At 39.1% G+C, this 15,723-nt stretch overlaps 1 protein-coding gene across 2 annotated transcripts in view; it reads right to left on the minus strand.

Moving 5' to 3' along the window:
• The window catches only part of rhobtb3 (Rho related BTB domain containing 3), a 76,936-nt gene extending 69,003 nt beyond the window's left edge, over positions 1 to 7,933 (minus strand). For both annotated transcript variants that reach the window (XM_057845225.1, XM_057845226.1), the window contains exons 1-2: positions 7,578 to 7,933; positions 1,544 to 1,775 (exon numbers count right to left, since the gene is read on the minus strand). In XM_057845225.1, coding sequence (XP_057701208.1) covers positions 1,544 to 1,775; positions 7,578 to 7,579 — 234 coding nt within the window. In that variant the 5' untranslated portion in view covers positions 7,580 to 7,933. The remainder of the gene's footprint in view (positions 1 to 1,543; positions 1,776 to 7,577) is intronic.
• Between the last annotated feature and the right edge of the window lie 7,790 nt (positions 7,934 to 15,723).

A 15,723-nucleotide genomic window follows, 5' to 3' on the forward strand; every position in this document is an offset into this window, starting at 1 on the left:
TACAATGACATTTTCGGCCACCAGGGGGTACTATGCCCCCCAGGCGCCCTCTTAATGTCCGCGTATGGTAGTACTCTTAATTTCACTTTCACAACTTTTTTTATTTACTTATGGGTGAGTGTACCTTTGGAATTTTTATGCTCTATTTAGACTAATCAGAGCAAAACGACCAGAAGTACCCCAATGGCCATTGCTGAGGTGTGCCGCTCGCAGCACATATTCAACAGAAGCTAACATTACTGTTTACATTGACTGACTTTGGGCTGCTATAGACCCTACTCACCTACGTCATAAAATGGGCGTGTCGCTGTTTCCGGCCGCCATATTGTACCTCTTTTTCAGACCTATTCTCATTGTTTTCAATTAGTCGAGCAAGTTATAGAGCAATTCATGGAAGCCCCGATGTTATCTGACGCTGTAAACTCATTGGATCCGTTGCATAAAAGGCGTTACGTGGAAAAGCTTCAGTTTATCCATTCGCCAGATCCGTATTTGATGCCTAAATCGATGTTTTTCGACCCGCTGGCTTCGCCTGACATCTGATATCCTGATATTTACAACTATCTTGTCCACACAAAATCAGCCTATTCTCACGAAAGTTTGAAAAACTTTAAGAGCTTGGAGGCTTATAAATGCTACGTTGCTGGTTGGGTGAAACAGGTCCTCGTACACGAAAATTCGGCAGGAATCTTGTGCTCGGAAGGTGAGTTACGAAATTTTCAATTCAAAATCTTTTGTTCTTGCTAACATCCACTGTCAAGTCTAATGTATTTCATGTCATTTGTCAATGGAGCTAGGGCTTTTAATGTTTATATGGTTTAGCGATAGCACTCTGACTACATACATACGTGTATGTTGTCGGCGATTAGCCTAGCAATGATCTTAATTGTGGTTGTCAGCCCAAAACCCTCTAAATATATATTAAATGCATCTTACCAGATATAAAATGACTACTACATAATCTGCGGTAGTCGTTTGGAGCCCAGTTTTCTCGTCGAATTGCAGCAGTCAGTCTCGGTCTCCTCTTCGGGTCTCTCGGAATACGGTAAAAATTCAAGTCTCTCCGTCTATCTTCTCTGTTTTTGCAACTGACCGCCACACACGACTTCACCGTTTTGATTATTAATGTTAACGAGCAGAAAAACACGCCATAATAGGAGGAATTTACGAAGCGCTAATGCATTAACATGACTAGTATCCGGACATCATGGCGCGGGGGCGTGACTGTGACGTCACGTGAGTAGGGTCTATAGGTGTGCAAACACTCCAATAATGGCAGCCAACCACTAGAGGGTGACGTACACAAATCTCTACTCTGATTAATCATTAAGTGCTCAACTTATTTTTTTCATGAGGTTTTTTTTTTTTACCGTTCTATGATGATCATATAACCTCAATGTATATAAGTGCATTTCTGAAAGCTTGACATTAGAATTTTTGAACAAATTTATTTGCAGGCTTTTAATGATTAATACGCCATTTACCGCACACATAAGAGTTAGGTCTGAACGTTCAAAAACAACCAAAAGTACACATCACTCACCCAGCTGGGACAATCTTGAACCACAATAGTAACATCTCCAAAGACACGTGAGGTGTACTCCATGAAGGCTGGATTATGCAGGCTGCTCTCCAGGTCACTGGGGCCTACCATCGCTCCGTGGCCCAAGTAGCTCCACAGCAGGCCCCCCTGCAGCTGGCCCTGGCCCATCAGCTCTTCTCCTGGCCCGACGCCACCAGGGCACTCGCTCCCCAGAGCCACAATGTGAATGGACCTGTGAGGTAGTATATAAATGAGCCATGGGAAAGTACATGTGAAAGAAACACTCTCGTTTTTCCTAATCCTCAGCCTTCCTGCCAGTGGAACAGACAATGACAAGCTCGGCAACCAGGGACCCTCATTACAAAAGGGAGAGCAAAATGTAGGTAAACAATTGAAAGCATTATAATTAGTTTTTATTGTTAACTTCAATTCAACTCAATTTATTACCCACCAAACGTCATTCCTAAGGATTTAGTTTTTTTCAAATATATTCAACAAAACAATACATTGCTGATGGTGTTTAAAGCAATAGACAAACACATAGTACGAATGACTTTCATGTGAAAGATGGTTGCACAAAGTTTTCAAGTATACAAAACGTACATTTCTTAGACCTCTGATAATAGAGAAAATAACATTTAGACACAAAAAAAGGACACCACTTGCAAGGACAGCCATTGTGTGATAAACGTGATGTCAGTCACACCACAAGTACATGCCGCACATAAACGCTGATACACTCGAAACATGTAAAAAGTAGCTAATAAAATAGGAATGTGCTCATTATAAATCCTGTACCTGTGCAGTCTGTCTCTTTTTTCTCCTTTCTTAGTCTGAGACTCAGACCAAACCTGCTTCAATTCCTTGATCTATTAAAGCGTATACTACAGTGGGAAGATAATGCATGACGAATAGGAAGGAAAATCTGAAATGCTCACATTTGATTGGCTAAAATAGTACTGGCATTTTTACTGCAATGTCTGATTATGGCTATTTTGCCTACTTCTGGTAAAAATTGCTTTTATTCATGTTTTTCTCCACAATCTAGACATGTGCCGAGTACCGGTTTCAAGGTATACCGTGTCATGAATACGTCAAGTTTTCAAAACCACAAAATTTTGCCGTCATACCATCCCTAAACTGTTAGCTATTTTTTTATGTCCCAAAAATTCAGGAAGAATTCCCTCACTTGCAGCTGCAAGGCTTAATCCTCCCCCACCGGTTGTTGCTCAGTGTCAGTGAGTCAGCTGTGCTACACGATGGCCGGAGGAGGTGAAACTCCTGAACCTTTTCCCACATCCAAGAAAACGAAATCGCTGGTATGGGAATATTTCGGCTATAGAAAAGTTACAGGTTGCCGCGGCTTAGAGAGGGAGGGCCAACTGACATGTAAGACATGTTTGCGGAGGGTGGCTGCCGAGGAGGCAATACTTTCAATTAGGGCTGTCAAATGATTAAAATTTTTAATCGAGTTAATCACAGCTTAAAAATTAATTAATCGTAATTAATCGCAATTAATCGCAATTCAAACCATCTATAAAATATGCCATATTTTTCTGTAAATTATTGTTGGAATGGAAACATAAGACACAAGATGGATGTATACTGTACATTCAACATACAGTACATAAGGACTGCATTTGTTTATTATAACAATAAATCAACAAGATGGCATTAACATTATTAACATTCTGTTAAAGCGATCCATGGATAGAAAGACTTGAAGTTCTTGAAAGAAAAATGTTAGTACAAGTCATAGAAATTTTATATTAAAACCCCTCTTAATGTTTTCGTTTTGATAAAATTTGTAAAATTTTCAATCAAAAAATAAACTAGTAGCCCGCCATTGTTGATGTCAATAATTACTTACACAATGCTCATGGGTGCTGAAGCCTATAAAATCAGTCGCACCCAAGCACCAGCAGAGGGCGGCAAAACTCCATAAAACACAAGAAGTGAGCGTTTCACTGTACTGTCATTTAAATCTGTCCGAGCGGGGCATCTGCGTTAATTGCGTCAAATACTTTAACGTGATTAATTTTTAAAAATTAATTAACGCCCGTTAACGCGATAATTTTGACAGCCCTACTTTTAATATATTTCGCATTTGTACAAAATTAAAGGTTAGTAAACAATGTCATAAACATTTCCCCCCAGCTATGAGAGTTAACTCCAGTGTGTTTAGTGTGTCTAGAGGTGGTAAAAGGTGGTGTTTTTTCCTCTCTGGCAACTGTCTGTGTTGAGAAACAGTGTGTGTATAATGTAAATATGATACGAGTCACACACACATGCTTTTTATGGAAAATAATTATTTTTGTTCTGATGGTAATAATGTTCAGTTGTGGCTGTGGGTTTTTTATTTTAATTTTATTTAGAATATTTCAGTTATTTCTTGTTCATGTGTTTTGCAAAATAAAAATCCTGTTCAGTGGAAAAACGTTTTTTTTGTTTTGTTTTTTAACCCAGATATCTCAATGTAACACATGTTAGAGCTGTAATTGCAATACCGTGAAACCATTATATTATTGGTTAAGGTTATCATACCCTCAGAATATCATACCGGCACATGCACACGACAATCACACATCAGGAAAATTTAGTTCTGTCTTGTCACTTTAATAAACAAGATTCTTTCCGCTGGGCTGCACATAAGTAAGGTAATTTCTATCCCTTAAAGTTGGAGAAGAATGCCAAGGAACGAATATCAATAAAGAAGAGTGCTTGAGGAATGTGTGTACGTGAAAGGCCAGCAATCTGAGCACATATGACACTGTTGTCAAACTCCAAACCCGAGGCTCGCGGTTTAGATCTGGTCCTCTATGTTATTTTACGTGGCCCGCGAAAGCGCAAAACACAATTTTTCAAACTAGTCCTACAAATTATAGTAACCCAGTGTATGCCAGGGAGCATTTTAACATTCCCAATAAGAAGAGTTTTGCCTTACACTGTTGTCATTCAAAAAGAAGACATCAGGGCTAGCTATTGTTTACGTTCTGGATGCTGCCGCGGCACCCAAAGCAATACCAAATTTTATTACAGTGATCCCTCGCTACTTCGCGTTTCAAACTTTGCACCCTCAGTCCATCGCAGATTTTTTTCCAACATGACAAAAAAAAAAAAAACAGATGAGCTGTCCCAAGCCGATCGAGTTGCTTGCTAAAGTTAACAATGTTGACATATGTTTGGGTTTGATCTTGCTACACAGCTTGTAAGCCAAAGCTTCAAAGCGCCGCATGCGTCAATCATCATTTAACTTGTTAAACAGTTGCTGTGGCAACTCATTGTGTGTAAGTGAGCAGCTTGAGCGGATTTGAGTGGACTCACTCAATGAAGCATTTAATAAAGCCAAGCATTTTTCTACTACTTTATTCTTGTTTTAAAAAAATCGGTGCGACAGTAGCATGTTTAAAAGTTATCATAATTATTACATTTGAAGTGCTTAAAAACCATTTATTAATATATATATGGCGGAAAACACTCAGGTGACTTAAAGTTCCGCTCTGAGACCCCCAATTTGGCCAACTTTCAAAACTGTCCGATATGCATGTGTGATACATCATTGGAAAGCTTAAAATCTCAATTTTCTGGGGGAAATTTTGAACAGGAGGGCATTTAAAAAAAAAAAAAATTAAACAGCAAAACCCTATTTGGTGGTGAGACCATTAAAGAGCAGAATTAAAGACGCCATGACTTTAACGAGATATTATCGCGTACTTACCGTCTTCCGATCCAAAAACTCCATGTAGCATGTGTCACTAAATGTCAAGACACAGCTGTGAATGGCCACAGCTGGATTTGGGGGGGATTTTATGGGTGAAACATGGTAATATAACAAGGGTTGCAATGCAGAAATCGCAGACATCAAGGAGTGGTTGAGATTTTCTTTTTCATATATTTAACCTTTTAAACGTTTTTCAATTTTTCTTTGTTTGGATCGATTATTTATCATCTAACATATCGGACAAAATGCGCCAGTAACAAAAAAACAATTAAGCGATCGTTAGCAGGTAGATATCCGTCATTTTTTTGCAGACCCCATTATTTGATTGTGAGGTCATTTGTTTAAAAGTTTAAAATATGTGAGTGAATAATTTTTTTTTAAGTCGTTTTTTATTTAAATGAAATATTAGACATCAATTAATGATTCCAAGCTAAAAAAGTTTGAATGATAAGTATAATTAATTACCTTCGTTTTATGGCTGGGTAGAAAGAAAAGTGGTTGCGTGACGTCTGTAAACGGGGTTTCCAGGGTAAAACTGACATCTTAAAAATAGTTCGGGGGCTTAATGCGCCATGAATCTGGTATGGCAGCATATAGACCTATTGTTCTATCAAACACAACAGTTCTTTTGGCTTTAAATACAGCAGTTTATTTTAAAGAGGAGTGCAAGAGCAGAAACTGCTTTTTCAGTCTTGTCTGTGTTTTCCCGCCATGTACATACATACATAAATTTTTCAATTGTACTCTGGGGAGAAAAGTGAAAAAACATGTCTTATATGTATATCTTCCCAATAGAGATGTCCCGATCGTCGATCGGGCCGATCGATCGGGTCCGATCACGTCATTTTCGAAGTATCGGAATTGGCAAAAAAATATCGGCCATGCCTTTTTTTAATATATATAAATTTTCAAATTAAATCGTTTTCTAATTGTATTTAACGTTACAGACATAATATGTTACACTCATCCAGAGTCTTCAGTTTAGGCTTAAGGTAGGGTTATCAAATTTATCCCGATAACGGCGGTAATTAATTTTTTAAAAAACGTATCATGTTAAAACATTTAACGCAATTACTGCATGCGCTGCACGACCCACTCACGCATTGTCGCGCTCAATCTGTAATGGCGCCGTTTTACCTATATAGAGAGATAAAAGGCAGCATAAATTGAGTAGAGTGAAGTTTGACAGCTTTGAAGCCTATTTTTAATTAGCTAAAGCCTTACAATCCATCTCCCTATGATTAGAAAGATCATGGGAAGCAATGTGGGGAAGCAAGGTAGCAATTGATCTTTTTCTTAACACCATATGTTGTTCCCCAACGCAGAGAAGATATATCAATTGGTAGCACTATGCACAGTCATGGTTCCACATCCCATCATGCATTTGGGCAAGGCTGCAGTATCATTTACTGAAAGCTCAACAAATACACTAGATGTCAATATTTAGTCACAATATACAAAGTCACAAGTCTTTCTATCCGTGGATCCCTCTCACAGAAAGAATGTTAATAATGTAAATGCCATCTTGAGGATTTATTGTCATAATAAACAAATACTGTACTTATGTACTGTATGTTGAATGTATATATTCGTCCGAGTTTTATTCATTTTTTTCATAATGCATTGCCAAAATGTATATGATCCGGAAAAATTATCAGGAATGATTGGAATTTAATCAGGAGCAAAATAAAAGCAATCGGATCGGGAAATATCGGGATCGGCAGATACTCAAACTAAAACGATCGGGATCGGATCGGGAGCAAAAAAAAAACATAATCGGAACAACCCTACTTTCCAATGCTAATGCTGAATAAATACATTGAACACACCCCAAAAAAAATTTGGGTTGGTTTTAGGAGTTTCGGTATTTCATGGTTTTTCACTTATCGAGGGGGGTTCTGGTTCCCATTACCCGCGACAATCGAGGGATCACTGTATTTTTCATTGCATCATGATTCAGACTTCCTGATGTACTTGTCTATACTTTTTAGTTTCTTCACAGATGACAAGAGAGTTGCTGTTGCATTTTTTCCCGAGAAGAAAATGTGTATTTATTGTTAATGTTTGCTTTTAAATAGCATTTTTGTGGCTGTATTATTTATGCCTGCCTCCCTGCGGGCAACCATGGATGAGAAAGTTGTCAAACATCCCTGTCATATAATATTGCACATAATAGTCATTTGTATGCGGTTCTAATCGTTACTCATGCTGCTCTATAATGCTGCTACTTTGCACCGGTGCATATACAAAGCTTATTTTGAAGCGTCCTTACGTGACGCCTTTCTAATGACTTGTAGGTCACCAACAACTTACATTGTGGTCACGGTGCCGTTGTTGCTCTACGCTGTGGAGCGTGTCCTCCTCGCGGCGCGTTTCCACACCAGTCTGCGGCAATCAGGCTCGCCTTTTTCCGCAGTGAGCCGCGGCTCCGGTCCGCCGCTAATCGCTCTCATCGGCGGCTGGTCCCAGTGGAGCCCGGACGCGCTAACTGGCATTCCCCCGCCTCGCTAGTCATTCATAAAAGCGGGAGCCTCGACCCAGTCGACCCGACCGACGGTTCACTGTGTTGGAATTCGATCAACGACTACAAGTTGCAGGATGCAATTAAAAATTAACCACTGTGACAGAGAGGTGCCGAGCCTCACGCGTAGCAGACAACATTAATGACGTCGGACGCAACAACAAAGTCTTATTGGCAACAAAATCACGAGGGAGAGAGAGAGAGAGAGAGAGAGAGAGAGAGAGAGAGAGAGAGAGAGAGAGAGAGAGAGAGAGAGAGAGAGAGAGAGAGAGAGAGAGAATGGGGGGTGGGGGGCGTGAAGGATTAAAGCGCTCCCCTGACTCAGCAACACGCACGCGTATGACGTGCAAAACTCTAATTTACTGATGGTTGGGTTGGCTTGGGGTTATTGGTGAAACGGTTGTACTGAGATCCCTCGTTTTTCGCGGTTAATCGGTCCAGAACCCGCCGCGATAAGTGCAAAACCGCGAAGTAGCGCCCCCCCCCACACACACTTTTTAAAAATGTATAATTATTTTTTTTGTTCAATTTATTTATTCAGATTTAGCATTGGTAAGGGATACATATAAAACATGTTTTTTTTCCATTTATATATTTGAATAATGTGGCACGCATTGCCATTTATCTATGCAAACATCCATTTTCTTGTCATTACAATCTGGTAACCTGGGGAGTGACGTTGAACCTGCTTTGCGATGATTGGTGCTCAAACTTGCTTGGAAAATAGATGCACAAATATGTCGAAGAGAATTTATCCTTCTGGAGCAGCGAAACAAAAAAACGGATTAATATACAAAATATGTATGTATGGGTTGGATTGCATGTATGGATTTCACAGTACACTGCAATGAAATGGTGGACCAAAAATATGGGCCCCTTGGCATTATTTTGCTTAGGGCCCCCAAATGGCCTGGGCCGGCCCTGTCCGTATTGTCAATGATCATAGTTTCTAAAGGTGGATTCACTTTCAAATTATGGAAGCCCCGGTGCTTTCAGACGCTGTAAACTCATTGGATGAGTTGCATAAAAGCCGTTATTTGGAAAAGCGTCAGTCGATCTAGTCGCCAGATCCATATTTGATGCCCAAACCGATGTTTCCTCCCGTCCCGTCCTGTCACGTGCGTCAGAGCTCGTCCTGAGACCACAGAATTTCCAATCATACTCCAGTTTATGTCACGATGAGGAGTCGGGTACCCAAAATCGGCACCGGGCCGAATATAAACCTACATTTGGTCAGCTGAGCGTAACCATAGTCACGATTGTAAAATGAAACTTGATCGACAACGGGCCATTGTGTGCCGAAAAATAGCTGCCCCGCGTGAAATATCCCCCCTGACAGGAGCGCTTATTTATAACGCTTTATTGACGTGAAAACATTAAATGTTTTCATGGAAGCATTACAGTAATGGATTTACGACTGTAAGATCAGTTTTAAATAATTAAATTACACAAAATATTAGTACTGTATTTCAGTAACAAATCGTGGACTGGGCCACATAACCATCTTTGAACAGAAATGTATTAGTCTAAAGGTTTTCACGACCATATCCCAATGACAATCACACAGGTATGACATTTATTAGTTCAAGCAGAGTAAAATAATACATATTCACGGTACAAGAAAGTTGTTTCCGTGTGGGCGCTCCCGTCAGGGGGGACATTTCACGCAGGGCGGCTATTTTTCGGCACAACACCTGTTGTTGCGCTCACCCTCTTACTGCGTGACCGAGGCGACGAGCTTCGTAGTCTCCGTCTGATGATGTCTGCGATCGTGTTGGCATCATATTGATGTTTTCGCCGCTGTCTAACGGCTGCCGACACAAACGCATCATGGACCGAGATAAACAAACCGTGCTGCTTTCGAGATTTGCCCTTTTAACAATGGGCACACAGCAACTACTAAAATGACCGTTTATCTTCTCTGTCACTGCAACCAACCGCCACACATGCCTTCACCATTTTGATTAATCAATGTTAACGATTGTCAGGAAGGTTTTTGGGTTAGTTTACTAGACGGTGATTCCTTAGACAAGCAGAAAAACAGGCAGTAATAGGAGGAATGTATGTGGCGGTAATATGTAAACACGATGAGCTGACGTTCAATATGGCGGCACCAGTCTGGGGGGCAGAGTTGTGACGTCACGTGATTGGGGTCTATTGGTAGGGACGATATAACAGTATAACCTGCATGTACACTTTTTGCTGGGGACGGGACATTAATAAGGTCAAACAGATTAGGTGAATAGGGGTCAGGGCTACATTTCTCACCAATATGAACCTAATTAATTGATAGGCTAAATGAAGGAAAAGCGCTATATAAATATGACACCATTTACCATTAATGCAAAATAAATCTGTATTGACTTATACTAACTTATCCGAACACATATTACAGTGGGGCAAAAAAGTATTTAGTCAGCCACCAATTGTGCCAGTTCTCCCACTTAAAAAGAAGACAGAGGCCTGTAATTTTCTTCATAAGTGTACCTCAACGATGAGAGAATGAGAAAAAAATTCCAGAAAATTACTTTGTCTGATTTTTAAAGAATTTATTTGCAAATTATGGTGGAAAAGAAGTATTTGGTCACTTACAAACAAGATTTCTGGCTCTTTAAGAAGCTCCTCTGTCCTTCACTCGTTACCTCTATTAATGGCACGTGTTTGAACTCATTCTCAGTACAAAGGACAACTGTCCACAACCTCAAACAGTCACACTCCAAACTCCACTATGGCCAAGACCAAAGAGCTGTCAAATGACATACCAGAAACAAAATTCTAGACCTGAATCTTGCTGGGAAGACTCAATCTGCAATAGGTAAGCAATTTGGTGTGAAGAAATCAACTGTGGGAGCAATTATTAGAAAATGGAAAACATGCAAGACCACTGATCATCTGCCTTGATCTGGCGCTCCCCACAAGATGTCACCCTGTGGGGTCAAAATGATTCCAAGAACAGTGAGCAAAAATTACAGAATCACACGGGGGGAGCTCGTGAATGACCTGGGGAGAGGGAATGACCTTGGGACCAAAGTAATAAAGGCTACTATCAATACCACACTCCGCTACCAGTAACTCAAATCCTGCAGTGCCAGATGTGTCCCCCTGCTTAAGCCAGTACACGTCCAGGCCCATCTGAAGATTGCTAGATAGCATTTGGATGATCCAGAAGAGGACTGGGAGAATGTCATATAGTCAGATGAAACAAAAAATTGAACTTAATAATTCAAAAAACTGTGGCACTCAAGAAGTACAAAAATAAAAAGCCTTTATTCAATCATGGCTTTGTACAAATTTAAAAATGCCGACATGTTTCAGCCATGTAGGCTTTCATCAAGACAAACAGTGACTCTGCTCAGACCACCTCTTAAAACTAGTGGACAATTGTAAATTCAGCATAGCCAGGTGAACGCTCTTCACCTGATTGGGGTCAAAGGTCAGGTCAATTAGGAGCAGCAAAGAAAAAACATCCTAATAGCAGACCATCACAAGTAGGAGAAGGGAAAAAAAGTATTAAATACTACCAAGGACCTTTAAAGATGACATCTTAAAAATTTTTTTTAGGTGTTTCAACTTGAAATATCATCAAAGGCTATAAGGCAGAAAAACAACAACAATAATAATTCATTGTTTTATTTAAACTAGCTTTTCAAGATACAAGTTCTAACATATACCTATCAAGACTGACTATGTTCTCAAAGACCTCTTTCAAACTTTTAAACGACTTTAACGTACGTATATTATTTTTTAATAGCAAGAAGAGATAAACAAGACACACTGAAAATTTATAGTGCATTGAGGTAAAAAAAACAAAGGAAATAAGCATAATACAAGGAGCCCCAAAACTTTACAAAAAAGGAGAAAAGTCCAATTCTCCATTTAAACCGGGATATTGGTTCGCTTTTAATGTATATATCCAAAAATATACATTATATATCCAAATCCTTTTCAATCTATCATCTCTTATGGAGTTTTCGATGGGGCCAATGCCAAAAATCTTTAAAGAATCGCAACTGCCATGGTTAGCTTCTTTATAATGTAGAGCCTAAGGATATAATGGATTAACAGTTCTTATGGCATGTTTGTGTTCAGCCAATCTTGCCTTCAATTTGCGTTTAGTTCTTCCAACATAAAAACGACCACATGGGTGGTCTGAGCAGAGTCACTGTTTGTCTTGATGAAGGCCTACACGGCCGAAACATGTCGGCATTTTTTAATTTGTATAAAGCCATGACTGAATGAAGGCTTTTTGTTTTTGTACTTCTTGCGTGCCTCGGTTTTTTGAGTTATTAGCTGTTTTTTGATCCCCACACCGAAGAGCATCAGAAGTGTACTTTGTACACCCAGCAGCACTCCATGCACCTCTTGTCATACTGAGAAAAATGAACTTTTTGGTAGAAACACAACTTCTCGTGTTTGAAGGTGAAAGAATGCTGAATTGTATCCATACCTACTGTGAAGCCTGGGGGTGGAAACATCATGCTTTACCACATTTTTTCTGGGATCAGGACACCTGATTCGTGTAAAGGAAAGGATGAATGGGGCCATGTATTATGAGATTTTGAGCGAAAACCTCCTTCCATCAGCAAGGGCATCAGTGGCGCCTCCAGAAATTTTTCATAGGGGTGGCCAGATGGGGCCACTTAAAATCTTGGGGTGACCAAAACTAAAAGCCATAATTTCAGGTTTTCATTATATTACTGTAGTAAAAACGTCAGGGGAAAACTATCAGAAAGACTTAAGGACACGGTTGCTGACATACTTGTTACATGTTACTAATGATTTAATGTGCATAGTCAATAACTGTCCAGTCAACATTTTGAGTTCCACAACAATTTTGTTTTATTGTGTTATGTATATATTAGGCATAAGGTGTACATTTAACTAGGGCTGTCAAACGATTAAAATTTTTAATCGAGTTAATCACAGCTTAAAAATTAATTAATTGTAATTAATCGCAATTTAAGCCATCTCTAAAATATGCCATATTTTTCTGTAAATTATTGTTGGAATGGAAAGATAAGACAAGACGGATATATACATTTGACATACTGTACATACTGTAAGTACTGTATTTGTTTATTATAACAATAAATCCACAAGATGACATTAACTTTATTAACATTCTTTCTGTGAAAGGGATCCACCGATAGAAAGACTTGTAATTCTTAAAGGATAAATGTGTTTTTATATTGTGACTAAATATTGCCATCTAGTGTATTTGTTGAGCTTTCAGTAAATTATACTGTAGCGGCTTAACTGTTCTGCCCAAATGCATGATGGGAAGTGGTGCAACCATGACTGTGTGTGGTGGCTGCAAATGCTATATCTTCTCTGCGTTGAGTACACTGCAGGGATCAACTCCTGTCATTCTTCCCCTCGTCGCTTCCCACAATATTTATAGTTGCTGTGGGAGAGGGACAAAGCTTTTGCCAATTAAAAGCACGACCCCAATGAATGTTTGTATCTACTCCCCTCTGCCTCTTATCTCTGTATGTAAGTAAAACGGCGCCATTGCAGGCTGTTTGCGGCAATGCGTGAATGAGTCGTACCGAGAATGCATTAATTTGCGATAAATATTTTCACGTGATTAATTTTAAAAAATTAATTCGCGCCCGTTAACTTGATAAATTTGACAGCCCTACATTTAACAAAACAAAAAAAATGCATTCATTTGGGAAGAAGTGCATAACTGCTGCTACAACAATCTAACGATATACTGGCAAGCGGGAGGCCAGTGGGGTGGCCAACCAATTTATAGGGGTGGCCGTGGCCACCCCTGGCCACCCCCTGGTGGCGCCACTGATGGGCATTGAAGATGAAACGTGTCTGAGTCTTTCAGCATGACAATGATCCCAAACATATTGCCGAAGAGTGGCTTCGTAAGAAGCATTTCAAGGTCCTGGAGTGGCCTAGACGGTCTCCAGATCTCAACCATATATGAAATCCCTGGGGGGAGTTGAAAGTCCGTGTTGCCCAAAGACAGCCCCAAAACATCACTGTTCTACAGGAAATCTGCATGGAGGAATGGGCCAAAATAACTGTAACAGTGTATGAAAACCTTTGAAGACCTACAGAAAACGTTTTGACCTCTGTCATTATCAATTAAGGGAATATAACAAAGTATTGAGATGAACTTTTGTTTTTGACCAAATACTTATTTTCCATCATAATTTGCAAATGAATTCTTTAAAAATCAGACAGTTATTTTCTGGATTTTTTTTTCTCATTCTGTCTCTCATCGTTGAGGTACACCTATGAAGAAATTTACAGGCTTCTGCCATCTTTTTAAGTGGGAGAACTGGCACAATTGGTGGCTGACTAAATACTTTTTTGTCCCACTGTATATTAACAATCATACACAAGAAATGCAAACTTGTTAAGCATCTCTCAACCATAAACGGTTCTGCGCATCTGCGTAATGTTAAAAATGGCCGCGAATGCAGTGGTTCCAAAGTCAACTCTACAAACTTTCGATAAAGGAATATTTATTCACGTTTGATCATGGACGGACATGCAGGAAACTTCTCCTCAGAGGCATCCTCCCATGTGGCTGCACGCGCACACAAATTAACTGCACGCCACTCTCTCACCATTAACGTCTGTCTGTCTCAGACAAGTCTTGTCACTTATCCATTTTGTAGAAACAATTGCTAATAACTAGGCCTGTCAAAATTATCGCGTTAACGGGCAGTAATTAATTTTTAAAATTAATCACGTTAAAATATTTGACGCAATTAACGCACATGCCCCGCTCAGATTAAAATGACAGCAGTTTAATGTCCGCTTGTTACTTGATTTTTGTTGTTTGGCGCCCTCTGCTGGCGCTTGGGTCCAAATGATTTTATGGGTTTGGGGAGTGAGCATGGTGTAATGACATCAACATGGACGAGCTACTAGTTTATTTTTTGATTGAAAATTTTACAAATTTTAATAAAACGAAAACATTAAGAGGGGTTTTAATATAAAATTTCTATAACTTGTACTAACATTTATCTTTTAAGAACTACAAGTTTTACTATCCATGGATCGCTTTAAGAGAATGTTAATAATGTTAATGCCATCTTGTTGATTTATTTTTATAATAAACAAATACAGTACTTATGTACCATATGTTGAATGTATATATCCGTCTTGTGTCTTATCTTTTCATTCCAACAATAATTTACAGAGAAATATGGCATATTTTATAGATGGTTTGAATTGCTATTAATTATGATTAATTAAATTTTAAGCTGTAATTAACTCGATTAAAAATTTTAATCGTTTGACAGCCCTACTAATAACCTGACTTTTAATTATTCAACTGGTTTCAGAAATGTCTCATATGAAAGCTAAGACCCTCCCAAATGATGTTGAATGTACAAAATTATATTTGTTTCACTGAAAAAAGATTTATCATTTAATGAAGACATAAAGATCCAATTTTGGCAGGACAAAAGTTTTGTCGCCTACAGAAAGTAGTGTGAAAATTGAACAAAAAATGTACTTCAAATACAAAAATATGCTACATAACATAAGCGAATTAAGTAGTGGTGTTGTGAGATCCAAATTTAATATTTTGTATGACTTCCATGGGCTTCAAGGACTGCATCCGTGCAGTTCGGCAAGGATTCGTACAATTTATTGATGAAGTCATCAGGAACATCAAAGAAAGCAGTCTTGCACGCCTCCCAGAGTTCATCAACATTCTTGGGTTTCGTCTTCCATGCTTCCTCTTTCATCCTTCCCCAGACATGCTCAATGATGTTCATGTCTGGTGACTGGGCTGGCCAGTCCTGGAGGATCTTGATCTTCTTTGCCTTGAGGAACTTTGAGGTAGAGATTGAAGTATGCGATTGAGCACCATCGTACTGCAGAATTTGTCCATTTTTATGGTTAGGAATGTAAAAAAAAGTTTATTTATGTAGGAAAAATTCTAACAAAAGGAATCTATTCTGT

The sequence above is a fragment of the Corythoichthys intestinalis genome, chromosome 9 (genome assembly GCF_030265065.1).
Source record: "Corythoichthys intestinalis isolate RoL2023-P3 chromosome 9, ASM3026506v1, whole genome shotgun sequence".
Lineage (NCBI taxonomy): Eukaryota > Metazoa > Chordata > Actinopteri > Syngnathiformes > Syngnathidae > Corythoichthys > Corythoichthys intestinalis.